This window comes from Petromyzon marinus, chromosome 53 (assembly GCF_048934315.1).
Source record: "Petromyzon marinus isolate PM22_M1 ecotype Great Lakes invasive population chromosome 53, UKy_Petmar_22M1.pri1.0, whole genome shotgun sequence".
NCBI classification, from domain to species: Eukaryota; Metazoa; Chordata; class Hyperoartia; order Petromyzontiformes; family Petromyzontidae; genus Petromyzon; species Petromyzon marinus.
Window position 1 is genome coordinate 8,280,093 of NC_133719.1, and position 27,916 is coordinate 8,308,008.

Genomic DNA, 27,916 nt, shown 5'->3' on the forward strand with positions numbered 1-27,916 from the left:
TCCAGGCCACGTGTTGACGATGGCGAACACGTGGCCTGGAGAAGATTCCAGGCCACGTGTTGACAACGATGGCGAACACGTGGCCTGGAGAGGATTCCAGGCCACGTGTTGACAACGATGGCGAACACGTGGCCTGGAGAGGATTCCAGGCCACGTGTTGACAACGATGGCGAACACGTGGCCTGGAGAAGATTCCAGGCCACGTGTAGACAACGATGGCGAACACGTGGCCTGGAGAAGATTCCAGGCCACGTGTTGACAACGATGGCGAACACGTGGCCTGGAGAAGATTCCAGGCCACGTGCTGACAACGACGGCGAACAAGCGGAGACTCTTTGACTTTTTGAAGCTATTAACATACACGTGTTATCAGGGGCGGAGCCAGGATTTCAGGCCGGGGTGACATTCAACAAATTTTTATTTCAAGAATGATTAGAGAGTCAGGCTGTTGAACTTGACGCCATCGGTTGGCGGACACACTCTGACAATGCAGTTGCACGGAGTCCGCCAGACCGAGTGTCGTACACTTAAACGCAGAATGTCACCCCTGTCAGCCCCCACCCCCTGGCTCCGCCCCTGCGTGTTATCATGTTACAAGTGCCTATCCGTTGTTTTTCCATTAAAAAAACGATAGTCCCATATAAGTGTTAAAAAATAAATGTAAGCACCCTGTATAAGCGGTACGTTTACAGTAGCTGACACACTTATCAATGGAGGTGACAAATACCACGTGCCACGAACCATGGAATTCGAGAATGCACTGCCCCTGCGTGCCCCTGTGTTTGGTCAACTCAAGTGGGGCTGCCAATTCGGGCTGAGGCTCGAATTTCCAGCGCTGATTTCACTGCATGGGCTGGCCTGAATTACCAACACGACGCGCGTTTCGGATATTTGCCTGCTGTAAATGTCCGTGTGACAAGCCACTTTCATTGAGCTATCGTTTGTGGCCAGATCGCTTCTGAAAAAATGCTATATAGCTCAGTGGAGCCTTACCTGGTAAAATAAAAATGTTTAGTTTATATGATCACCAAACATAAAAAAGGATTAAGTTTTGTATAGCATCGTCATGCAAAGACATTGCATCTCAAAATCGCGGAGAAACCACAGACAAGCTGGGAGGCAGCAGCCAGGCGGTGAGCCAGTGCTACCAACAATTGCCCATGCTCTGCAGTCCTCTATATATATAAAGATTTTTTTTTAAAATCTATTTAATAAGTGTTTACACATATAACAATCAAAAATGTTATAGTCAATGGGAACATGTCATTCAAGATCTTTTGTTGTTGACTAAATGGTGTTCACTTTTTGCTCGCAAAATTTTTTTGGGAAAGGCCTGCATGCCCCACTCAGATGGCATCTCGAGTAACTCGGAAAAATATATATATATTTTTTCGTAACCAATTCAAGCGGTTCGTTAACTTATAGATCAGGTCAACTCAAGATAATATTTTTGCTATGCGAGTACATTTTTCCCAAACGTCGCCACGGCCCTTTGTGTGCTCGTGTGTAACGTTAAGATTACGCATTTCATGGGAATTAAATATATTACGTTAATAACATCCTACGCTACTGAACAGTGTTGCAAACTTTCACCCCTGCATCATCACCCCTGACGATTCGATGAATTGTCACGATTCAGGGTGGTTATGAGATTTCTCCCCCCCCTTCAAAATATACGCTCTGCGATCCTCTCTATATAAAGATGTTATCAGCCAGATGAGTGCTTACATAATGTAACTCCTCTGATTCACGAGGACATGGGTGCCACGGAGGTGAGATGTTAACTACCTCGCCTGGTATGCAGGAGATCGCGGATTCGATCCCTACCCTCAAGCCTGTTGTACATTTGGAGTTTGTGTGTCTCTGTCTTCCCGTTGTCACGTGGATTTTTCTCCGGTATCCTCCGGTTTTCCCCTCCACATTTCGAGGCCACACGCGTTTAGAGTTTTTTGGTTGCTTCAAATTTCCACATGACACACCACTTAGTTGTATTATTATTTGTGGCCAGGTCCCTCCTGAAAGTGCTCCATAGCTCAGTGGACCTTACCTGGTAAAAAAAGATAATGTGGTTTCGTGTTTAGTTTACGTGTGTAGGGGGGGCGGGCGGAGAGTTCCCTCGAGATGATGATATTGGTCTATAAACGATCGCTCAAATGTCCGTGTCAAGTTCGCCTCGAGTGGCCTCTAATCACCGTGCCAAGGACGCGTTTATAAATACCGCGACTAAACACGGGCGCCGCGACAAATCACCGTCATTATCACCCCTCTCTCGCGAAGGGGGGGGGGGGGCACCCGTTTATTAATATCCACCGAGTGATTGCTAATGGCCCATTACTTCCGTTGTCAATGGGCCATTGAATCTTGCGTGAGCGAGGTGCTCTGCATCACTGTACGGAGGAACGGAGGTAGTGGCACGGAAAGGAGATTTAAGTCGATATCTCTCTCTCTCTCACCCACACACGCGGCTAACTATTCCAGGGGAAATGTGGGTGTCCGTCACCACAAACGGAAAATCATTTACTGATTAACGATGTTGAGAGTCGTGTGTGTGTGTATATAGCGGCGTGACCCCGGATTATCCTAGTAGCACAAGTAGCTACGTGTGTAGTAGCTACGGGCCCCGCACTTTCAAGCGCCCCGCGCTAAACGCTTTCAAGCTATCAATTCCGGATCAGTGATTCTGCACTTGCTCTATTACTATAGTACTATACCGCCTTCAACTTGTATGAACGACTGGGTGTTTCAGGTTAGCGATTTGTCGTATTATCTGGCTGTATAGCAAATGGAAAAAAAATGCAATAACTTTACTATGCAAGTAAAAAAATGTGTGTTATAATATTTACGTGTTTTTTAAATTTATTTGGGGCCCCTTTATAACATATGCTACAGGCGCCGCACTCGCTTCATCTGGCACTGGTGGCGTCGTCGTCGTCTTGCCCGCAAGTTGCCTCTCACAATCGCTGAGGAACCACAGACGAGCTGGAAGGCAGCAGGCCATGCCGTGAGCCGGCGCCACCAACAATTGCCCGAGCTCAGAGGTCCTCTGAATAGCAAGATTTTTTCAGACAATTCAATGAAAGGCAGCTAGGCGGTGAGCCGTCACGGCCAACATTTTCCCTAGACATTGCAAGTCCTCTACATGTTCAAATATTTTAATGCTGATTCACGAACAACAAAACCTTTGCCGATCTTGTCAAGGAGCCTAAACCATCATCACGCGACACTCCGGTCATTCCTCGCAGGGGCTTTTGGCGAACCGTCGAACAGAGACGGCGGTCACCACATCGCGCGCGTTCAGATTGCGCTTCTGCGGCCGTCTGGAACGCTCTTCCTTCCGATATTAGGAAGTCACCGGAGCTGTGCACGTCTAAACAATTTAGATTGAAAATTGTATTTATTTATTTAGAACTGCTTTGTGTTCAGTTTGTTGTTCTTACCCCGCACCTCCGATTAGCACGGTTTGCATGTATGTTGAACTTCTTTCACACCGTACGTAGCCAGCCGTGTTAATCGGAGGCATGGCGAGGTGGTTCACATCTGGTCACCGTGGCGCCCTGAGAACCCCAAGTCCAGGCTCAAGACTTTCCCCTTCCGCCTGTGACTCCCTCCCTGTCTCTCTTCCCATGACATGTCATCTCCATCCCCTGTCTGTTCCGTAGAATTCTACTCATATACTCGCTATAATTTTGAAGAGCGGCCGTCCATAAATGACGTCACGCACCTAGAGGGGGGGGGGGAGGGGTCAGACATTTGTGACAATGTGTGACGAGGAGGGGGGGGGGGTTGAGAAATGTGACGTCACATCAAAATGCGCAACTTTAAATAAATATAGACAACACGTTCTACTTAATTAAATAGACTTTTTAATAAATGTTTTCTCCTACAACATCAGAGTGCAGCGCCGCATTAAATACGCACTACAATGACAATAGTTTAAAGCGATTTGAAGCATGTTTTATTTGGGGGGGGCAGAGCTTTGTGACGTCATATTTGAGGGGGGGGCTGACATTTTGTGACGCCGTGTCACGTGGGGGGGGGGGGGTCAAAAATCGTCCAAAATCGCGTGACGTCATTTATGGACGGCCCCAGAGTAGCCTAACAATTTTGGAGCTCCCTACATCAATCGGCACGCTGCTTGGAGTGTGGTTGGGCCCAGGTGCTCTACGTCTCCAACCCGTATTTGTAATGAGATGTGTGAATCGGAAGTTGTTGTTTTTGTTAGGTGTCGTGTGTATGTACGTATGTTGAACTTCTTCCGCGCCGTACGTAAGCCCAACCGTGCTCATCGGATGTGCGGCTGAAAGTGAAACGCGTTAACAATCGATTTTTGTTCATCAACAAGAACGACCGGACGGACGGAGCGGTGGGAGAGACATCGGTTAAGAAATTTCATCCGACAGACCGCAGACTGCATGGGGGGAGGAGAAGAGGGGGGGGGGGGGGGTCAGGAGGTACAAGGAACTGAGTGATGGGGGCTGTTGGTGGGCGAGGAAGGGGGGGGGGGATGTGCGCCGACTGCAGGGTCGACTCAGCCTCAAATGAGTAACCTGGCGCGATGCGTAAAACATCGCCACTGGGGAGACAAAGGCGGCCGGGAGTGGTGCTGGCCACCCACCCCCTCGTGCGCCGTGCCGGCCTTCATAGGTGGTCGCTAACAGCACTTGCCCCAAACAGTCTGTTAAGGCTATACGGGGGATCTTTGTCTTTATTTTGTGTTTGTCAATAGTGGCGAGTGGCAGTGCAGCGGTTAGCGCGCTGCGCTACGAACCTGGCAACCTGAGTTTGAGTCCTGCTCGTGGCAAACCCAAGTGACGATTATCTGAACCGGACCTGGGGCCTCCTCCCCTAGGGCGACTGGGGAGACAAAGGCGGTCGGGCGTGGTGTTGGCTACTCACCCCCCTCGTGTGCCGTGCCGGCCTTCATAGGTGCTACTCGCTCACAGCACTTGCCCCAACAGTCTGTTAAGCCGAAAGGTGGGGGGGGGGGGGTCTTTGTCTTTGTTAATGTATTTGTGGGGAATATTTGAACCGGTCACAGGGCCTAGCCTAGGTCGACTCAGCCTCGAATAAGTACCTGGTGAGATGTGTAAACATGAGTACTGGGGAGACAAAGGCGGCCGGGCGGGGTGTTGTCCACCCACCCCCTTCGTGTGCCCTACCAGCCTTTATAGGTGCTCACTAACAGCACCCGACCCAACAATTTGCTAAAGGCTATACATTACGGTGGATCTTTGTACGTGCATGTTGATCACTTGTAGCAGCGGTACATTGCGTGTTCAAGTGGTGGTCGTGCGTTGTCGCTCAGGACGCAGAAAATCCCTCTGTAGCCATCCATCACTCGCATTTGGATGCGCTTCTGCGGCCGTCTGGAACGCTCTTCCTTCCGATATCAGGGGGCCACCGAGAGCTATGCACTTTTAATTAATCTAGATCGAAAACTCACTTCTTTAAAACATTTTTTGTGTGTTTAATTTGTTGGTTCTTTTTCCGCACCGATTAGCACGGTTGGCTCCATACGGTACAAAAGAAGTTCAACATACACACACGTACATACTGCAGCAACCCCTACGACTATCAATGGGAACATTGATAAATGACATCTCCGTGACCCCGTGGGTCAGGCTTGAGGATTGTAGAAGTTATGAGCGACGTGTTTGAAAAGATTACTGTATAACAGGGACTTTTCTGCTTACGAACGTTCGACTTACAAACTTTCAGAGATACGAACAAACCTGTCCGTATGTCCAGTTCCCTTTACGGAACGAGAGTCGTTAAAGTTCAATCGCTGCGCAATAGATGGTGGTGGTGCCATCTCCACATGCAGAACGTGAAGAACCAGTGGCATCTACAGGATATGATACAACTTTTTAAAAAGTAATTTCCCGTGTTTAGTGTACATGCCTTACAACTTGTCTGAAATCGACAGGAGTAAAATTGGACTTACGAACAAACCTCTGGAACCTAACTCGTTCGTAGAGGAGTCCCTGTAACTATTTGATGACGCTGCCGCTGCAGTGGTGGACAAGCACAGTTCACAAAACACTTTTGTCGGTTATATAATAGGCGACGTTTCGGGCACTGACCCTTCTTCAGTACGCACACACGCACACACATCAGCGGTCTAAAGGTCATCACAACTCACAAACACCACCAAGAGCCTCGAGCTGCAGTGGAGGATCTCTTGAGACCCTGAAAATTTGGTACTTTATATTTTATTGCCATTTGCCAGCGGAAAAATACATTGAATGTGTAATCGTGACGGATACGAGGAATTATACCGATTATGGGAGGCACGTAAAGGATGCATCGATTTGGAGAACCAAACACGCATTGTTGCGCTCGCGAAGACACTGCATCGGAATCACGCACACGCGGGGATCGATTCATTGCAGGTGCGAATTGTCGTAGAATTACACGCGGCTGTTCGTTTTGGGAAATGGCACCAATTGAGGCAACAACTAAAAATAACGAAACAATAACATACAAACGAGTCGCGCTGTGCACATGCCTGTCAACCCAGACGGTTTACCCCGTGTATGCTTGCACAGCAGGGAAATTGAGTTTACGGGACCATGCGTCATACGGCCGTTTCAATACCAGCAAAAAAACAAGCGTCCTTTTGCCAGTACCAAAATATAATAATAGGGGTTTTTTCCCCATTTTTTCTGGCAACAATTGAGACGAGGCTCAAAAGAAAGCCGTCTCTGGTGTGGACCAATCAGTTTCAAGGACAATGCCACAAGTATTGTGGTTAATGCAGACATGATTCCTCTTAAAAAGGTTTCAGTTTTGTTGCGGAAAAAAAGGGGAAAACCCCCCTATTATTGTCTATTTGTCCGGTTCTCCCCTTGTGATGGCACTTTGTAGGATTCTCAGCAATCGCCACCTCGGTGTGGAGCTCTCTAAATCCTTTTGGGGCATCCGCAACATCAAACGCACTCAGACTTTCAAGAACCATCAAAAGGCCTCCATCTGTGTTGGGTCCCAGGGCTTTGGAGCAGACCTGAGCCTGGCTCCGCACCTCCCGAATTGCTGCAAAATCTGTCCAGCTATGAATGTCATCATCATTATTATTAAGTGACGCCACAAATGAGATGCTCGTTACGTAAACAGACTGTACAAAGCAAGACGGGTGAAATTAGGAAGTCAAAATACAAACGTGGCATGGAGTACAAACGATACAAACGAGACAGGGGGTGGGTGGGGTGGGTGGGGGTGGGGTAGCGTGAACGAGACAAAGTTTAAAAAAAAATCATCCAACCAAAAATCGTGAGCCAGAATCGTGACAAGAGATCAGCCGAGGGATGGTGAGAAACCGCGACTCGCCACGTGACCTTAGAGCCGTCACAACTGCTCACCGCCACAGCAACGTCTGTTATGGCTTTCCTGTAAAACTCAACCCCTTCATTGTTAAACATCAAAACATAACGTACACTAAGGCAGCTAGGTTACTATATTTAAAAAAAAACAGTGTTAACAATAGCCACGCTTTGTAACTTACAGCAGGCTAAAATATAAACAGGAGTGCAGTTATTTATAAAACAGTGTCACTCATAAATAAAGCAATACATAAATACAAAACAGTTTTTTTTTAAGTTTCCCGCCGCAAAGGGACAACGTTTTGTTCGGACTTTGCTTCAAAAGTTCACGACCCTGTGGTGTTTTGAGCGCGCGTGCTGTCGTGGACGGAACAGAGAGCGTTTGTCACTGGACGTTACATCCAGCCTCACCTGGGCCCATTGATAACAAAAAAAAACAAATCTCTTGGGATATTTGCCCACGTGGCAGCTTGATTTGATTGGCTCAGTTGGGTGATGGAGGGTTATTAGTAAAAAAAACAAATTACATTATATCGTTTAAAAATGTTGGAAAATGTGTAGAAAAGTGAACCGAACAACGCCAATCACGCACTAAAATATACGGGGCGTTTCAAAAATGATGGAACCAATTTCAAAGCAGTATATTTCACGATGGCAACATGTTACAATTACACGAAAAGTTACAAACGGTTCAATGAGTTATCAAGTTGTACTAACCATTTTATAAATGCTCTACGTGCGCCCTCCACCTGCTGTACGGACAACATCGAGACGATAGTTGAATTCGTCCCAAACGCCTCTCTTCTCACGCTTTGCTCTGAGGTGCCTGGTCACCCTTTGCTCTTCCCCTTACATCAACAGCAGCCCGTGTCCTCAAATCATCGGCACCAACGACGAACGCTCTTTGACAGTGGTGTATCAATGCCAAAACGCCGTTGAAACGCACGCCGCACCGCAATTAGGCATTCAGTCTTGCTGAACTGCAGAACGCAAAACGCCCCTTGTGTTGCGGTGGTCACCGTCTTGCCAATGACCGAGGCTAGGGGCTGTTTGTGCGCTGGGAGAGGCATCTAGCGGTCATCATTTTAAACTCTATGCCCCGCCCTCTCTTATGCCCCGCCCTCTCTTATGCCCCGCCCTCTCTAGGCCCCGCCCTCTCTAGGCCCCGCCCTCTCTGTGCCCTGCCCTCTCTTATGCCCCGCCCTCTCTATGCCCCGCCCTTTAAAGTGGTAAGAGTTTAATTCATGGGCGGTTTGTGGTTGCAGAGATACAGCGATTTAACACCCTGTATATATTGGCAATACAGATGATACAATTAAAGTGAAAATTATATCGCGCTGCATACCACAGCATCACCGAGTGTTTTTCCGTAAACCTCATTGCTCAACTTGTATTAGAAAAGGAATCCACCAGCATGCAGGTCTACCATGGAGAACACGCTTAGTTAACCGGTTGACGTAGCGCCAAAAAAAACGCAGGCGCAACAGCTAAAGGTCATAAAAACTTAACACAGCAGTGGGCCCAACCACAAATTGGATTATATTTCACACAACCACACACGGTCAATGATAAAAATGCGAGGTTTTTATTTTTTGGTCTTTTCCCACTTTTTTTCTTTATGGATAATTGTGCTACCGGCACGACGTTAATCCGCGGGTACGAGGCATCTCATGGAATTCAAGAAACCTCTCCACCGTTGTTTCAAACTGCCCGCGCCGGCGGGATCGTACCAAAGATATGCAGACGGAAAAGCCCAAACCCCCCCAAGGCTTTGACTAAAAACCAGCACTGAGATTTTAACAGCAGGAAGCCCCCCTTATTTATCTCGCGCCAGTGATGTCGGTGCTATTATTACTACTCTGTCATTACGATTACTCTGCGAGCCGGGTGAGCGGACGCATTTAGGCACACGAGCGACACCTTTGAGCGATGAGTTTCGGGGAAAACCGCAGCTGCAGGAGACTGAGACGGCATTTGCCCTGGACAAGGCGAGACCTGGCACACAAGTTGCGTTACACTTGTCACTCCCCCCCTACCTCCCCCACCACAACGCCCCACACGAACCAGTTGTCTTGTTGTGTCGAGTCTCTGTGGCGGTCACGTCAGTGGTATTTGTTGTTGTGAACGCGACACATTTAAAATAACGCGATCGAACCCAAAACCTCTGTTATGAACAATACTACGTGTTAAACTGTTAAACTATGGTTCGCATTGTTCAGCGACTTGAGGTAAGCTACGTCGCTTAGCTTATAATCATTTGTGGCCAGGTCGCTTCTGAAAAAGAAGCTAACGGCTCAGTGGGCTCTACCTGGTCAAAAGAAATTTAAAAAAAGAGTTTCATTTCATTTGGATGTTTTATTAAGTGATTTATTTACCCTACCTATACTTTGCACTCCTATCGTGCTTCTGTGTTGCTTGTTGTTGTCACGTTCTCACCCACCCCTACTGGACACCTGTAAAAAAGAGCTTCATAGCTCATCGGATTCCTCCAGTAGAAATATTCTGATTCTGAGATCCGATTTGCATGATTGGCGCCATATTAAATACAATTATTATTTTTTTTTCAACCAGGGCCGGATTAACGAGAACCCGAGACATGGGATGTTGAGGAACCCCAAATATAAATATAATTTTATACATGTTAAAAGACTGCTTTATAATGGTTGAAACGCAATACTCCAGCATGATAATACATCCCCATACAGTGTAATCTGGTAGGTAATGCCACAGCGTCATTCTGCGTATCACACTGTCGTCTGTGTCCCGAACTGAACCTTGTTTTTTGTTCGTTAAAACTTTTGATTTGGCTTGAAAGTTCACATTTACCAACAGAAAATGCCTCCCTCCCTCCCACCACGCAAACAAACTATAACAGCCATGGACAGGCCCCCCCCTCCGTCCATCAAAACTTAATCCAGTCCCGGTATTAATTTTTTTACAAGGCGTTACCGACCTAACGTTGTCACCGATACGCAACCTCCAATTAGCACGGTTGGCTACGTACGGTGCGAAAGAAGTTCCAACATATATTCCACACACGCAGCAAGCGAAACTCACTTGGACACATCGTGAAACAAATAGCCTTACACTAACAACCGCATTGACTCGTGGTGTGAGGACATGTGATCCCTCTGTGTGCCATTGTGGCCTTGCAAACCTGCGGGAGGGGATCTGCACACCAACAACAAGACGGAGGACTATCGCAGTACAGGTTTCGTTCAAATTGTATCATGTTCACGGGAGTCGGCGTGTCGCCATACTGGAGACAGATGGGCAGAGCTCGAGGCCTGACCACGCGATCCAACCCCACAACAAATCGTGGACAATATCGCTCTCGGAAGCCCACGTGCTACAAACTCGCGCATTCACGCCGTCGACCTTCGTTGGGAAACGTGGATGACGAGGCTGCGATGTCGAGCGTGACCGTCATCTGGGAGCCCGTACATACATGAAGAGATCTGCCAGAATAAACGTTGATTCACGCTTCTTCTTCTCCCTGTGGCCGCGTTGAACGCCTGTAGGATCGCACTGGTGGCGTCTCAACAGAGCGGAATGCAAGCGCGTATGTGTGTATGTCGAACTTCTTTCGCACCGTACGTAGCCGAACCTTGCTAATTGGGAGGTGTGGCGGGGGGGGGGAGGAAGGACAACAAACTAAACACAAAAATCAGTTCTAAAAAGATTCGTTTTAAATCGAGATGATTTAAAAGTGCGCGCACGTGTGGAAGGTGACGTAAGAATTTTGGAAAGACTTGCGAATGCCGTGACTGCTGCCGTCAGTCATAAATTCACAACGCACCGGGGCCTGGTGCCTCGGTCTTTTTTTAAAAAAGGTAAAGGTGCATCCCTGCAATTTCTTGCTCTCGCCACTGCTGGCGGAATGGCCTCTCCATGACCAAGAGCTCCAGAGAGAGCTCCTGTAGCAGTTGCTTAATAAAAAAAACAACAACTTCAATGCATTTCCCGTTTGCTTATGAGAGTGCGAATTACGGCCAGAGCAATACGTTTGATTAAAGAAACTTTGATTGACTTTTTGTCCGTTGTGTTTGATCTTTTCCTCTTTAAGACGCTGCCTATGCGGCTACGGCAAGGGGACGCGAAAGAAGCCGTTCAAGCGCGTCGTTCATCACCGCGCGCCGCACACGGGGATTCACTTCTTCTGCGGCGTGCTCAGCTTGCGAACACTCTTCAGCCTCTGCAGCAACTCACGGATGAAGCCCTGGACGCAACGGAGAAGAAACGCAGCGCAACAACGCCGGCGGTCACTCGCACGGCCCCTCTGGACAACGCCGATAATGCTCCCCCCCCCCCCTCGCCCCGCCGCCCCCAGCCCCCCCAAAGGGGCGACGGGAAAGGTCGGGGAGACACGACGAATACCGAGACTTGGAGCAGTATTCGCGCAAACGGCCGCCCTTACGCTTGCACAATCGAAGGGCACGATGTTAAACGGCAGAGGCGCGGCCCTGCAACTGCCCGCTCACGCCACCGCTGGCGGAAGGGGCCTCCACTACAGAGCTCCTCCTTCCACAATGGCATTTGGGTTTCGAGTCTTCCGCTCTGCGATTTTAAACGGTCATTTTTATTGTTTTACCGATTTATTTGATTCCATTACGGAAACGAAAATTTTGACCCGCTCTTCCGTGCTCGCCAGGCGTCTCGGAAGGGCTGGGAGTCGCCCACGCTTTGCCCCACCACACGCGGCCTGCCGATCGATCGGCTGCGGCGCACCCATTTATTCTGCGAGGCGAAGGGGGATTCAAGAAAACTCGCTCCGCTGTTTCGACCGCCCGTGCCGTTCGCGCGGCTGTCGCGGCCGACACACGAGCATGCAAGCGGCAGCAGTCTGCATAGCGTGGGCTGAACGTCAACCAAGGGTAGTTTCCACACTCGTTGCTGTCCCACGGCCTACGCTGACCACCCCCCCCCCCAAAAAAAAAAAACCAACATGAGCAGCTGTGAATGATAGACCGCAAGCAGGTGACAATAATCGGTGAGCCGGAGGAATTTTAACTGGTTTAGAGGTGGGGGTGGCAGGGTGGTGGGTGATTCGGGTCAGTTCGCCCGAGCCGTTCGCAAAAAAATCCCTCGGATCCCGAGCCTCGCACGTGGTTCGCGCGAGGCTCGTTGTGGAAACTAAAGCGGACAACGCCTCCTTCACGCGTCTGTCTCTAGGGCGTAGGTAGTTCTTACACGACCCATCAACACACAGACAGTCACTGTACATTTGCTACACAATCACGATGCATATACTACACAAGACATTCGCTATACAGTCCCTACACAGACATTTAATACACAGACATTCACTATACATTGACTACTACGCAGGAATTCAATATACATTCACCATGCGGGCATTCACTACACCACAATTACAACAAGCATTCCCATGAGTAAAGATAAACATTCACCTCTGGGTTTTTACTGCAGCCCTGCAGGATCACCTGCAAGTGAGAAAAAGAGAGATGAACATCGATCACCGTTAGAAAGTATAGCACGTTAAGCGCTAGATCGTTATGGGAGAGTGGTGGGGCAGTAGGTTAGCACACTGTGCTATCAACTCGGTCGAGTGATATCTGAATCCAAATTGAACACGTAGGCTTTCGCGAGCAATATCATCCATGAGAGGTTTTTTTTTGGGTCAGATCGCATAAATTGGTCACTAGTACAGCACACCGGTGTGCTGGTGTGCTGTACTAGTGTGCTGTACTAGTGTGCTGTACAAATTGGCATGTTCTGTTTACGTGACAACCCTTACTAGTTGGCTGTGTCGGGTGGTGGCGGGTTTCACGACACATTTATATATTTACGCGATCTAAACCCCCCAAAAAGAACCTTCATTATGGATGAATCCAAATTCTTGGGTTTCCCCTTCATCGACCTGCACTGTCCAAGGTGGTGCGCTTAACCGACACGGCGTGGGGAGGCCTTCATCCTCAAGTGGAATGACAAATAACTTTTTTATTATACCCTTCAGCTTCGTGTGGGAAGTTAATTCTATAGAGTAGAGCGACGCAAGATTTACGGTACTCTTAAAACAAAATACGTGCGCTATGTATATATGTAAGTACGTTGAACTTCTTTCGCACAGTACGTAGCCAACCATGCTCATCGGAGGTGCGGGCGAAGGACACCAAACTAAATACAAAAAGCAGTTCTAAAGAAATTAGTTTTCATTTTTCGATTTAAAGCTTTCGTGACTGCAAGGATTCATCTTCTTGGTTCTTTCGGTAAAGTCACGTAGAATGAGAATAAAACAATAAAACAAAATAAGACAATAAAATTATCACGACGTTTTGGCTACAACACAAGTAGCCTTCTTCAGGTGAAGGAACAGAACTGTCGGAACGACAGTGCTTCAATGAACGCTGCTAAGATTCGTAGCGTCTTTTAAGCTAGGTGGGTGAAGTAAAGCGCCTTGACAAAGGAGTTTACATATCAAACAGGAGAATTTAGCATTCACAGCTATTTCAATGCTAAATTCTCCTGTTTGATATGTAAACTCCTTTGTCGAGGTGCTTTACTTCTCCCACCTAGCTTAAAAGACGCTGCGAATCTTAGCAGCGTTCATTGAAGCGCTGTCATCCCGACAGTTCTGTTCCTTCACCTGAAGAAGGCTACTTGTGTTGTGGCCGAAACGTCGTGAGAATTTCATCGTCTTATTTTGTTTTATTCTCATTCTACGTGACTTTACCGAAAGAACCAAGAAGATAAATTAGTTTTCAATCTAGTTTTAAAAGTGCATAGGTCCAGTGGCCTCCTAATATTGGAGGGAAGAGCGTTCCAGACGGTCGCAGAAGCGCACCTGAAAGCGCGCGATGCGGTGACCGTCTTTGTTCGATGGCCAGCAGCCAAAATCTGCTGCTGCTGTGAGGATGACCGGAGTTCGTGTGATGGTTTATGTCCCTTGGCGAGACCAGCAAGTTATTGTGGTTCTATTCTGGCAAGTAGGTACATCGTGGCGGCTGCTGCTGATGATGCAAGTAGTGGTAAGGCATGCAGAGAGATGTCTCATTTTTCCTGAACATGCCCGCAGTAGTGCGTGGCGAAGGCAATGCTACCCGGGTGAGGCTGGGGAGGGGAGGTGCGCTCCAGGTTAAGAGCAGCTGCGAGAACTTGCGCGTTAAAACGTCTCGCTTTCTGCCAACAAGATGACAACGCAACTTAGAGGCGTTTGTCAATCGGTGGGCCGTCGCGGTCCGCGTCACGCGTTACACACGTGCGTTGTGTACAAGCCGTCTCCTGTTTGGCGACGGCTGGGAGCCACACATCTCCCACCATGGGCTCGTGGACCTAGCTCCCAAAGCTATAGATTCATAACAACGGACCGCATTGTTGAGACTTCCTCAGCTGCTAACTATCAATCATCATTATTCTATTCGTCCCTGTGGCAACGTGGCCAGGTCTGCGAGCCACAAGAGCGCTTCAGGGCAGTCATCCCATAGGACAACCACGGTTAACTTCCCCCACAAAACCGGTGCTCATTTTTTTGTTATCGTTGTTGTTTACCAATGCCAGAGGGACGACGGGCTGCGAGTCGACCCCCTGACCGCGATTGTACCATGTGACCTTTCAGTCGCGAGCCAGGCAATCACATGGCGAGATGTGTCATCCACTTGGCTGCAAGAGACAACCCGTTATCGCTGGTTTCTTAAAACCAAGTTTAGGGCAAACCTTGACTCAATATCTGTTTTTTTTTCTTCTTGCTAAAGTGCAAGTCCCGAACAGCAACGGAACTTAAAAAACTAAAACTTCACTCAATATCATTACTTGAATTACCCTGAACCCTAGCTACAGACGGCTAGACAAATGGATGTCTGACGGTATTATGATCCTAACCCTGCACGGTATCCATGCCGTAGCCTACCCCCAACTTCCCCCTACCCCGCCCCCCAGAAAAGCCCCTCCTGTTAGACGGAAACCGCGCGACCCACCGGGTGAGAACCGCTGCAAGAACGCCTTCGACCTCCGGCCGGAAAGCATCAGAAAACCAAAACACAAAGATGCCATTAACGGCACTTGCCCTTGCAGTCTGTGACCCATTAAAGTGAAAACGGCACGAGCAATTGCCTTCTTAGGGCAAGGCCACAAAAATCTCTGCCCGACGCAATGTCGGGCAGCCGGCTCTAACTGCGACATCACCCCCAACCTCCCCCCTCCCCCTCCCTCTCCCTCGCTTGCTGACCGCAATGTTTAGAATTGGCGATGAGGTACGCCGGCCGTAAATTACGGGCATTCGTGGAGACTCGTGCGGTGCGTTTTCTCTGTTTGGTGGCGAGGGTTGTGCACGCGGCAAGTGCTGGGTTGGTGTGTTATTTCAGGCCGGCTAAGCCTTCTTCCCCGCCTTAATTAATCCGTAATCCAACCGGGGTGCCGCAGCAGCTAGCGTGGAATCTTGCCCTTCTTCTTTCGTACGGCAACACGAAGAGCGGATTTCGGAGGTGAAGTGAAGAGCGGGCGGGGCTTGGGCATGACGCGTCGCTAGAAGGGACGATGGGACTGCAGTTCCCAAGAAGCTGCACTAGAGAGTGGTCCAGATGTCTTGTGACACCCCCCCCCCCCCTTTACTTCCAATGAATTGACGCCGAACATTGCATATTAATTTCAGTTTTAAATAAATAAACCTTACTTAGAGAATCAAATGGGGGGAGGGGGGGGGGTGTCACAAGACATCTGGACCACCTTGTATATCTGGCGGTGGAACGCTCTACAGCAGCGTGACTTACAACCTCCTCCCAACACCAAGAACTAGGACCGTGAGCACTGCCAGGCGTCATTTCTCCACTCCCGTCACCCCTCCTGCACGACAGCTCACGGTGAAACGCTCCACAGCAGAAGCGGCACAACTCACGACCTCCTCTCTACACCGAGGACCGGGTGGGGGGCCCGTTGTCACTGCCCATAGCTTCTCCGTGGCGGCAAAAACACCGTCTGGAAGGCGCCCCCATCATCCCCGTGCAAATTCACAGCGGAGTTCAGTCTGCGTCGATTATCAAGAGCCACCTCTTTAATAAAGGCCTCGCCCCTCCCGCCTGGCTTTCAAGCGACGCTGAACTTGCCTCCGCACCCCGGTCACGGTCATTCATGTCCGCGAATTATTGTGCCCGCTACAAATTGCTTTAACATCACTATCGTTGTCCTCCTATCGCCGAGCAACGTTGGTTTGACCGTGCATCGCGCGTGCGCTGTATCGCTTGGGTCACCCAGGTCTCCCTTGAGTCCCACTCGGAAGAGAGAGAGAGAGGTGTGGTGAGAGCCCTCAAATGGGCTCTGGTCGGCGTTATTAAATAGACGACATTGAATGATTGCTTCACTAATGGAATCTCCTGTGCCCTTGCTAATGCTACGATTCCATGGGGTCTCCCTACACTATTGCAAAGGGCTGTTATTATTGCTCTGCCTATTTACCCTGGAAAGCCTCACCATTCTATTTCAGGACGGTTTCAGTTTATTTATTTCAGTTTAAGTTTATTTATTTATCTTGGTATAGTCCTGTGAGCCATTCGGCTCTTGAATCGGGTGCAACCACAACAAACCAAAAAAACAAAAACATGAACAAGAAAAACATCTTAAAGTGACTATGTGTTGACTGTGCAAATGGAAAATCCAGGAAAAAAAACAGCAAAATATTTCTGAAAAAGCACCGTACACCAACGCTGTATGCAAAAATCCCAGTGGGATGCAATTGAAATAGCAACAACAACCACAAGAAAACTTAGATTAAGGCCATCAGTCTAACTCCGTACTACAACAAAACAAACATGTCCAAACCAAAAAACTTTTCGAAATCACCAAAAAATTAAGCCATAATTGCAATGTAACAGTGATCATAGGGACTGTGACCGAACTTTTTACAATAAACTACATAAATAACATGTAACACCAAACCCTAGAGCCATAGCTGGCTGCATGAGTTACTCCACAACAACAGAAGCATCAGTCGGAGTATCAAATTTTTCAATGCACCTTTAAGATCAGCACGCTAAATCAAAATACAGATAATACTTTGCAGCGTCATCCGGAGCGAAACATTCTATTTTATTTTACGCCAATGAATAGCAGTGGCAGCTAGGGGTGTACAACTCCTCTAGAGCAGTTTTGAGAGAAGATCTCATTGGTAGCGATTGAAGTTGACGGTGCCTGCCGTGTGTTCACAGGAGCGAGCGATGATTGCAGGTAATTATTTTTGATATGTTAGCAAATTGCCTAACCATCGTGTAAAGCTACCTAAAGTACCGCTGTGGACGGAACTGCCCCTGTGGTTTTATAAACAACCTCCAAGTGGACTCCCCCCCCCACCGCCCCTCCAAAGCTTCAATGTGGCCTTTAGCAGGCTGTCGGGGGCAAGTGCTTTGAGCGTGCATGGCACATGACGGACTGGTGTGGCTATCGCGAGAGTCAGCCGCTTTGCCTCCCCCATGGTTATGTTTACACACTGCACCAAGTACTCATTTAAGGCCGTATCGACCTAGGCGAGGTTCAGCTATCACTCGCCGATTACAAAAAAAACGTTTCGTTCCTGGGTAGTGTTATTTTGTAATTGCTTATGCCTCAAAAGTACAGAATATAGCTATAATTCCCCACAAACTTTGCTTTTGTGACCAGGACAGTGATATTTTGAAATTTACTTATTTTCAATGAGAAAACGTGGTGTGCATTTGTGTCATTCCTTCACGTGAAGTGCTGTTCACAAAAGCAAAGTTTGTTGGGAATAATAGCCATTTTCTATACTTTTGAGGCATAAGCAATTAGAAAATAACACCCACGTACAAAAATTGTGTTACATAGTGTTATGTTATCCATGGCCGGCAATCGAACTCAGGTCGCTGGGTTCAGAGTGCAGTTCTCTAACCACTCCACCATGGCATCGCCACAATACACAAAGGTCTCCTGCATATTCCACATGGAATATTGGGGCAAGTACTAATAGCGAGCAACTCTGTGGGGGTCTGTGGCGTAGTGATTAGGGCACTGCGAACCCGGCGACCTGGGTTGTATTCCCGAGCACGGCAAACAATAGTGTCTCCCGCGTCCACGCACGCGGGAGACACGTCGGTAATTTACACGGCCTGTGGTGGCGGTATCATACCCGCAATTTCTTCGCCTTGTCCTCATCTTCGTCCAGTTCCAGGAGCTCCTCCACATCGATCTCCAGATCAGGGACGTCCGCCTCCTGAGCACCACACACACACACACAGATCTCCCATTACCAGCCAGGCGGTGGTGGTGGTGGCGGTGGTGGCTATGCTGCTGCACGTGTCTGCCTGTCATCCGGCACCGTGGAGGCAGCAGCAGCAGCAGCGAGGGTTTGGCGGATCACCGCACAGATGTCGAGAAACTCCCATCCTGTTGGGCGTTAAGGGGGTGCCACACCCTGGATCGCCAGGTGAATGCAGTACAGCTCAAGTGGGAACTGATCTGCATCTGTTCCACCTGCAGGGGCGGAGCCACAGGGAGGGCTGGGGAGGGGGCTTAGCCCCCCCTGAAATTTTTGGAAAGTCGGTAATCGGGATAACCGGATATCCGGCTGCTGCAAAATGCTGCAGGCTGCCACCTCGTGCTGCCCTGCAGGCTGCCACCTTGTGCTGCCACCTTGTGCTGCCCTGCAGGCTGCCACCTCGTGCTGCCCTGCAGGCTGCCACCTTGTGCTGCCCTGCAGGCTGCCACCTCGTGCTGCCCTGCAGGCTGCCACCTTGTGCTGCCCTGCAGGCTGCCACCTCGTGCTGCCCTGCAGGCTGCCACCTCGTGCTGCCCTGCAGGCTGCCACCTTGTGCTGCCCTGCAGGCTGCCACCTTGTGCTGCCCTGCAGGCTGCTTGAGCGGCAACCTTTCGAACTTATCGAACTTATTAGCCACATCAGCGGCTCCGACCTATTAATAAACTCCGCGTTCAAATCCAATAAAATTTGTTTTATACATTTGTGGCGCCCATTGGAAAACATAACCACTGGATATCTCAGAATATTGAAGTCAGCCCCCCCCAAAGTCAAAATCCTGGCTCCGCCCCTGTCCACCTTTATGGGATGGCGTGTTGTCCTCTCGCACGGTTGGGTTTTCTCCTGCTGCTCCGGTTGCCTCTGACTTGTTTAAATTAAGTGCTCGTTATTGAACTCACTACATCTTACTATAGAGAGAATCGCAGAGCTTAGTCAATTTTCTGTGACGCCAGCTCACCGCCTGGCTGCCTTGCCGCTCGTCTGTGGTTCCTCCTCGCTCTTCTGAGTCACCCGCTCTCGAAGACAGCGAGAGAGTGAATACCGTGCGGCGTGTTACAACTTCAAATGATTATTAACACGGTAGGACCAACACCTCGGCCGTGGCAGATCACTGTTATAATTCAGTAGGCTCACATGACATTGACTTCTCCAAGACAGAGGTTCTTTGTAAGCCATCTGGCTACCATGAGAGATTCGTTCATTAGGCTATCCACATATACAAGCACAGAGACAATTTCAACCGAGAAGATGGATTCTGGCTTAGCAATCATTGGAAAGATTTGATAAACCATTTCAGGTCTTAATTGATTGTTCACGCTTACGGTGGCTTTCAGACAGCATGCATTAATTTTTCGTCTCCCCCCTCCTCTTTTCAGAACATAGATGGACCCGTTCTTCTAAATAAACTGCCAAATCGCTGCCCGTTGTGCTAACGTTTTTTTTTATAAATAAGTAAATGCAAACACCGTGTAAAATAAATAAGTAAAAACCACCACTTCTTTCAAATGTTTCTTGCCGTTGGTTTTTTCACACCTGATGATGACCGTTTGTGTTATGGTCGAAACGTCGTGAGAATTTTTATTGTTTTATATATATTTTATTATTTTATTGTTTCCCTTCAATGCGACTTTACCGAAAGACCTAAAAATATGAATTACTGCAGTCACGAAAGCTTATAATCAAAATGATTATTAAGGTTAAGATCTTGCACCCATCTGCGATGAACAGTACATTATAGAGCCATATTATCACCATTTTGGTGATTTCGGAAAGTTTTTTTGGTTTGGCCATGTTTGTTTGTTGTAGTACGGAGTTAGACTGATGGCCTTAATCTAAAGCTCTCTTGTGGTTGTTGTTGTTGTTGTTTCACTTGCATCCCACTGGGATTTTTGCACTCAGCGTTGGTGTACGGTGCTTTTTTCAGGAATATTTTGCTGTTTTTTTCCTGGATTTTCCGTTTGCACAGGCACATAGTCACTTTAAGATGTTTTTCTTGTTGGTGTTTTTTGTTTGTTGTGGTTGCACCCGATTCAAGAGCCAAATGGCTCACGGGGCTATACCAAAATAAATGAAACTGAAAACAATCCATGCCAAGATAACCCATAGATGTCCATTGCGCATTTTGTCATTTGTTATTTCCACTTTCTTCTCTGTCTTGTGCCATTATGATCAAGTCGTGGCCACATCTTTCTGCCACCAATCTCTTATGATGTCGTCAAGTAATCCTATGCTCGGCCTTCCTCTCTTTTACCATTCGTTTCATTTTTCCGAACAACACAATTGGCGTAGATTTCCAGTTTCTTCCATTTTTTCCAGGCACGGCGCAGATTTCCACGTGATTTATGTTATGCGGATCACAAACCCCGATGCAAAGGCAACACAAAAAACACATGCAGCTTTCTGCGTATGTCTATGAATTTAATTAGCTCTTCATGCGGCAATATAATTAGCGGCCTCTCCTAAAGCAATCCTGAACACATTAGAATAAGGCAAATTGACCTTCTAACGAGGACCAATAATGCAATTGAGGGTGAACTCCTGCCATTAGCTTATTAAGAAGGAAAGCAGAACATACGCCAAACCACAGCTGGGCACGGCGTTGTTATCAGCTGCAAGGCAGAGCAGAAATATCGAGGAGTCAAACCGCATGCCCTTCCTGTTCGAGCGCATTCTATTTTCACACGCACAACGCTTATTGCAAGTCACACACATCTGGTGGTCCGGTTCGAATCATCAAATTTAGCACCGCTGACAGTCAGTCATCGCCATCATCAACATCACGGGCAGCCGTGGTCAATCCGCTGCTAGATGATCAAGGCCTCTGCACAAGCCGCCGCTACCGCCACTTCACGCGATCTTGTGATGTCATAATCCACCGTGCACAACAACAAATTTCATTGCTTCATCTCCTCCTGGGCGAACGTATTATTCTCGGACGCCTTCCGTTCCTCGGCTGCCACTCCCATTGTTATTTTTGACCTTTGGCCATCATCCTCCCTCCTAGCCGTGATGTATCCTGCCCAAGGCCCCTTAATTTTTCCTAACAGTCCATAAGACGTCTCTAGCTTGTACCTCCGATTAGCATGGTTGCCTAGGTACGTTGCAAAAGAAGTTCAACATACAATCCATGTGTCCCTCTCTCTGTGTCTCAGCGAAACCTCAATACAGCAACATCTCTCCGTGAATCATATCGGCGCGCTTGAGTTTTTATTCCGCTTTTTTTCGTTTTCACAAAGCGCGATAATCGATTGGTGAGCACATTTCTCAACAGCTACGGCGATCGAAAGCATCACCCCGAGAGCCACTCTCAAGTCGCCCGCGCGAGAACTTGATACTGACCTCCGGCCTCCCACTCTTCGCGGCAGCACGGCTCAGCATGAGTGCGTGCGCGCGCCGGGATTATCCAATTTGCCACCGTCAGCTGGGATCTCTCCCTACTTAAACTCCGTAATGAAATTGCTTGTACGGCATGGTACGCAGTATTGACTTTCATTATTGATCGCGATTATGATTTCCCCCTTAATATGGTAATTAAAGTAACCAGGCTTGGCCAGGAACACGTGGGGTGGATAGAAGGTTGCTAGCTGAAGGTCAAGCATAATGATGGAGTGGCAGGTGAAGGGATGGAACACATCTGAAAGGATGCCCACCGAGGCGTTGGGAGTGATGACGTCAGCTGGAATATATATACACAGTAAAACCTTGGATTGCGAGTAACTTGGTCTGCCAGTGTTTTGCAAGACGAGCAAATTTTTTTAAATATTAGTTTGATAAACGAGCGAGGTCTTGCAATACGAGTAGTACATATACTCTGTCGAGCGTCACGTGATCACAACTAATATACGAGTGCTTTGATATACGAGTGCTTTGGATTACAAACACGTTTCCGGAACGAATTATTCTCGGAATCCAAGGTTTTAACTGTATCTTTTACCCGTTCCTCTTTAAAATGAAACTAAATGGGCTTGGGCAGGACGTGTGGACGGTGAGCTTGTGCGCAGTGGCCGATGGTCAAGAGTAACAATGAAGTGGCAGCCAAGGTTTTGAACGCGTCCGAGACTGACGTTGGAACGGAGGAGATGGAGCGGTGAAGTCATCTCGTGCGCAGCTGCTGGGTGGACTTTAACATCGCGAGATGGTGGAGGCTTGGGGAGGGCCTCCAACCGGCAATGGACTGACGATGACCTAAGATTATCGCACTTTCGTATTTATTTGCACTGTATATCCTGGTACTGTACAGTATTGCTATTTCCCCTTGTTTTTTATATGCCTTAGATGCCCTTTTTGAGCTCGGGTGACGTGGCTATCAGTTCATTTAACACGTGGCAGGCTTTTCGCGACCAAATATTATTCATAATAAAGGTTTTTGGGTTAGATCGCGTTATTTATGAATGTGTCGTAACCCTCCACCACCCGACACGGCCAATTAGTAAAGGGGATTTGTCACGTAAACAAAACGCCAAATAGTTTACTACTTCAGCCCACCGGTGCGTTGGAGAGTAAATCCGCAACATTCACAATCTGAGTAGTACGACGTTTCGCTGGTAATTACATCCAGGGGGTTCATGTTTGGATGTAAACGAAATTCTTTCTTTTAACGTGAAGGTAATTTGACGGAATGTTAAATAAACTGTAAGACATCAATAATGACCTAATACTGGTAGGAACGAAGCTGTAAACTGAGTGTACCAGCCTGCAATAGATTAATGTGTCCGTCCATCCGTCCCCTTTCAATACTTTAACGAAGTGAAATCTCGTGCTGTTGGGTGTAATAAAATTGCGAAAAATTCCAATGTTCCTACCAGCCCACCCTGCAGGGACCTGTTTAACACGCGCAAAACACGACGGCCTTTGAAATAAAATTGACTAGAATGCAACCGATGGCGTCAGCTCGCGGAAGTTTCGCAAGGTGGAGCCTGGATTAGTGCAAGCCAGGGCTGAACGATTTGGGGAAAATGTCAAATTAGCGATTTTTCTGACAGATATTGCGATTTGATTTGCGATAAAAAAACTTTTTTTTAAAGTCAAGCTTCAGTTCAATATTCACCGTGCAATAGATTTAAAACACGTGATGGAGCATGACCACGTGATACCATCAACATATGAACTGCTCTATACGGTAAAACCTTGGATTGCGAGTAACTTGGACTGCGAGTGTTTTGCAAGACGAGTAAAAATTTTAAATAAATATTAATTTGATAAACGAGCGAGGTCTCTTGCAATACGAGTAGTACGTATACGCTGTCTGCCGAGCGTCACGTGATCACAACTGATATACGAGTGCTTTGATATACGAGTGCTTTGGATTACAAACACGTTTCCGGAACGAATTATTCTCGCAATCCAAGGTTTTACTGTATATTCTGATGCAAGGATGAGAAATTAAAAGATATGAATTGCTTCCAACGTGTATTCATAAAAATGTTTAAGTAGAACGAGAACAATCGAACATAGAACAATTGTTAAGTTAAATAAATAAAGTCGTAATAATACAAAAATATATTACGATTCCAATAAGAAAGTAATAGGATTTTTCAAATCTGCAACAAAAAAATCGCAGCCTTTGCGATTCGCTAATCGCATTGTTTCAAATGAGCGATTAATCGATTTGACATCGATTAATCGTTCAGCCCTAGTGCAAGCGGCCTCTTGTGTGCAAACAGGCGGTAATGATAGGCGACACGCAGTGTGGTTCCTGAACCTTTACTCAAAACACGCGACCTCTGCTCGCCCGACGCGTTACAGCGTTGGCGGCACAACAATTAAAGTTGCACTTCCTTTGCCCGTGCTAAATTTGTGTTTTCGATCATTTACCTTGGGGGCCCGTCCATAAATGACGTCACGCGATTTTTGGACGATTTTTGACCCCCCTCCCTCCCACCCTTCGTCACACGGCGTCACAAAAAGTTAGACCCCCCCCCTCTCCTCAAATATGACGTCACAAAGCTCTGCCCCCCCCCACCCCCCCCAAAAATAAAACATGCTTCAAATCGCTTTAAACTATTGTCATTGTAGTGCGTATTTAATGTCGCGCTGCACTCTGATGTTGTAGGAGAAAACATTTATTAAAAAGTCTATTTAATTAAGTAGAACGCGTTGTCTATATTTATTTAAAGTTGCGCATTTTGATGTGACGTCACATATCTCACCCCCCCCCGTCACAAATGTCTGACCCCCCCCGCCCCCCCCCTAGGTGCATGACGTCATTTATGGACGGGCCCTTACAAAAAAAATATCAGGCCACGTCTCGCACCCCCAGAAAGGGCATCTCGCACCCCGTGTGAAGAACCACCCCCGCGTGAAGAACCACCCCCGGGTGAAGAACCACCCCAGGTGAAGAACCATCCCGTGTGAAGAACCACCCCGTGTGAAGAACCACCCCGGGTGAAGAACCACCCCAGGTGAAGAACCACCCCGTGTGAAGAACCACCCCGGGTGAAGAACCACCCCGGGTGAAGAACCACCCCAGGTGAAGAACCACCAAGGTGAAGAACCACCCCAGGTGAAGAACCACCAAGGTGAAGAACCACCCCAGGTGAAGAACCACCCCAGGTGAAGAACCACCCCGTGTGAAGAACCACCCCGTGTGAAGAACCACCCCGAGTGAAGAACCACCCCGGGTAAAGAACCACCCCCGCGTGAAGAACCACCCCCGGGTGAAGAACCACCCCCGGGTAAAGATTCACCCCGTGTGAAGAACCACCCCGGGTGAAGAACCACCCCGGGTGAAGAACCACCTCGGGTGAAGAACCACCCCAGGTAAAGAACCACCCCGTGTGAAGAACCACCCCGGGTGAAGAACCACCCCGGGTGAAGAACCACCCCCAGGTGAAGAACCACCCCCAGGTGAAGAACCACCCCCGGGTAAAGAACTACCCCGAGTGAAGAACCACCCCCGCGTGAAGAACCACCCCGGGTGAAGAACCACCCCAGGTGAAGAACCACCCCAGGTGAAGAACCACCCTGCCGCTACAGTGTAACCACCGTGGTGTGAGGAGGTTGCCATCCAGCAGTGGATCGACCCACGTGCCAACGTAACGATCGAGCGCCGTGCCGCGACCTCTCCCATTGATGAAAACTCAAAACGCTTCGGTCAATAACACCGCGGCCTTAAACATGAAAAGACATAACAGGGCGACGTTTCGGGCAATGGCCCCTTGTTATGTGTGTATGTATATACGCTCAACTTCTATCGCACCGTACGTAGCCAACCGTGCTCTACGTATAGGCGCGCGCGGGGAGATCACAAAATGCAGTTTTTATACAGAATTGAGTTTCTGCAACACCACCAACATTACAGTTTCATCTCCAATGCGATACTGGGGATAGCGTGGCAGGCGGGCGGGGGTGCGTCTCGTAAAACTGCGGAGTTTAAAAACCATCAGGACGCAGGCGCATGTCGCTGACAGGGGAATTGCCCCGGTCGACAAACAAGCGTTGTCTTTGCGACATGTGGTTGCAACTTCCAGCTTCACACGTGGCATGCTCACTGGGTGAGGCTTTAAAGATTACTCTCATTGTAACGGGTGGGATTGACCAGTTGGACCGCCCGTCCTCAACATTGGGGTGAGAAACGGGAGGAGGCGAAGCTCACAACAGCGAGCAGAGCGACGGCCGGATAAAATTCAACAAGAAGAAGAAGAAAAAATCGCCAACAGATGGCACAATCGCCGTCACGATTACCAACGCCGCCATCGGTAGAACGTCAACATCACCATCCGCTCGCCCCATCTCATAAACGCCCCACCATCACCACCACCCCTTCGCCCCCACCATCACCACCCCACGCCCCACCATCACCACCCCCTCGCCCCACCATCACACACCACCACCACCATCACGCACCACCACCCATCACACACCACCACCCATCACACACCACCACCCATCACACACCACACCACCATCACACACCACACCAGCCATCACACACCACCACCCATCACACCACCCATCACACACCACCACCATCACACACCACCACCATCACACACCACCACTATCACACACCACCACCATCACACACCACCACCCATCACACACCACCACCATCACACACCACCACCATCACACACCACACCACCACCATCACACACCACCACCATCACACACCACCACCATCACACACCACCACCATCACACACCACACCACCATCACACACCACCACCATCACACACCACCACCATCACACACCACCACCATCACACACCATCACACACCACCACCCATCACACACCACCACCCATCACACACAACACCACCATCACACACCACCACCAACCATCACACACCACCACCACCCGCTCCCATCATCACTCACCCCGCCGGGGAAGAGTTGTCCGAGCTGCGCCTCCATCCACTCCTCAAGCTCGAGGCGCTTCTGCAGCTCTTTGCGGTCGTATTTGACGGTCACCTTCCACGGCCTCCGCTGCTCGGGGTGAGCTTCCTGCTGGGGTCCCGCCGCCTCGAACAGAACCCGGCCAGGCCCCGTGTCCGTGTCCGTCCCGCCAGAAGCCATTGCCCTCCCTCTTCCCCTGCTCCCTCTTCTTCCTGCCTCTCGGCTCCTTCCCCGTCCGTCTCTGCCGACGTTTTAGAGGCTTTGACTGCGGCCGCTCGGAGCTGCGTGGTGGGTGGGTGGTTGGGGGGGGTCCCCCGTTACACCGATAGATTCACGCGGCTTGAGGCGGGCGAGCGGGCGAACGGGCGGACGCACGTGGGGGATTGCGTCAACTTTGGGTGGATGGGAGGCGAGAGGGATGAGATGGACAACAGAGCGGGTGAACGGATAGGCAGACGGAAGGAGGATGTCCGGATGAGTTGTCGGGCAAGAAGACGCAAGGCAGATATATATGGAGAGAACGACAGACGCAGGGGGATGGGGGATGAATGGGGTTGTTTGGGTGGGTGGGTTTTAGGGATAGGCGGTCAGATATGCAGATAAGAGAGGCAGATGGATGGGTTGACAGAGGGATGGGCGGATGGATGAATGGGAAGTACAGACAGAAGGGCGGCCAGATATTCAGGAAGGCAGGAAAGCAGACAGACGGACAGATACTGGGCTATTAGTTCGGCAGGAAGGCAGGCAGGCAGGCAGACCGACGGACGGACGGATGTAGGGTCGGACGGGCAGACAGCCCAACAAATAGAGAGGCGAAGAGACCGTCAAGGACAGGCAGGCAGACAGATAGACAGGTAGACATAGACCGAGAGAGACAAAAAGAAACTGAGACAAAGAGATAAGCACACACACACAGACCAACAGGCACACACACGAAGAGAGAGAGAGACAGCGTGCGACTGACGGACACAGCCTGCCCTGTGAACAGCTGCTCACACACGTGTTACTACTGCTGCCACGACTCCACCAAGCGTGGGCACAAC

General features: G+C 48.9%; 1 protein-coding gene across 2 annotated transcripts; it reads right to left on the reverse strand.

The window, feature by feature from the left end:
• Window positions 1–27,901, reverse strand: LOC116953842 (protein phosphatase 1 regulatory subunit 14C-like). Of its 2 annotated transcripts, XM_032974100.2 has the most exons (4): window positions 26,856–27,899; window positions 18,409–18,492; window positions 12,731–12,763; window positions 6,166–11,538 (listed from the first exon to the last, which is right to left on the reverse strand). In XM_032974100.2, the coding sequence occupies exons 1-4, from the start codon at window positions 27,051–27,053 to the stop codon at window positions 11,470–11,472; spliced, it is 384 nt and encodes a 127-aa protein (XP_032829991.1). In that variant the 5' UTR covers window positions 27,054–27,899; the 3' UTR covers window positions 6,166–11,469. The 2 variants fall into 2 exon arrangements, with proteins under 2 accessions (XP_032829992.2, XP_032829991.1); XM_032974101.2 differs by lacking the exons at window positions 6,166–11,538; window positions 12,731–12,763 and adding an exon at window positions 1–3,721 and having other exon boundaries at window positions 26,856–27,901.
• Window positions 27,902–27,916: the final 15 nt, after the last annotated feature.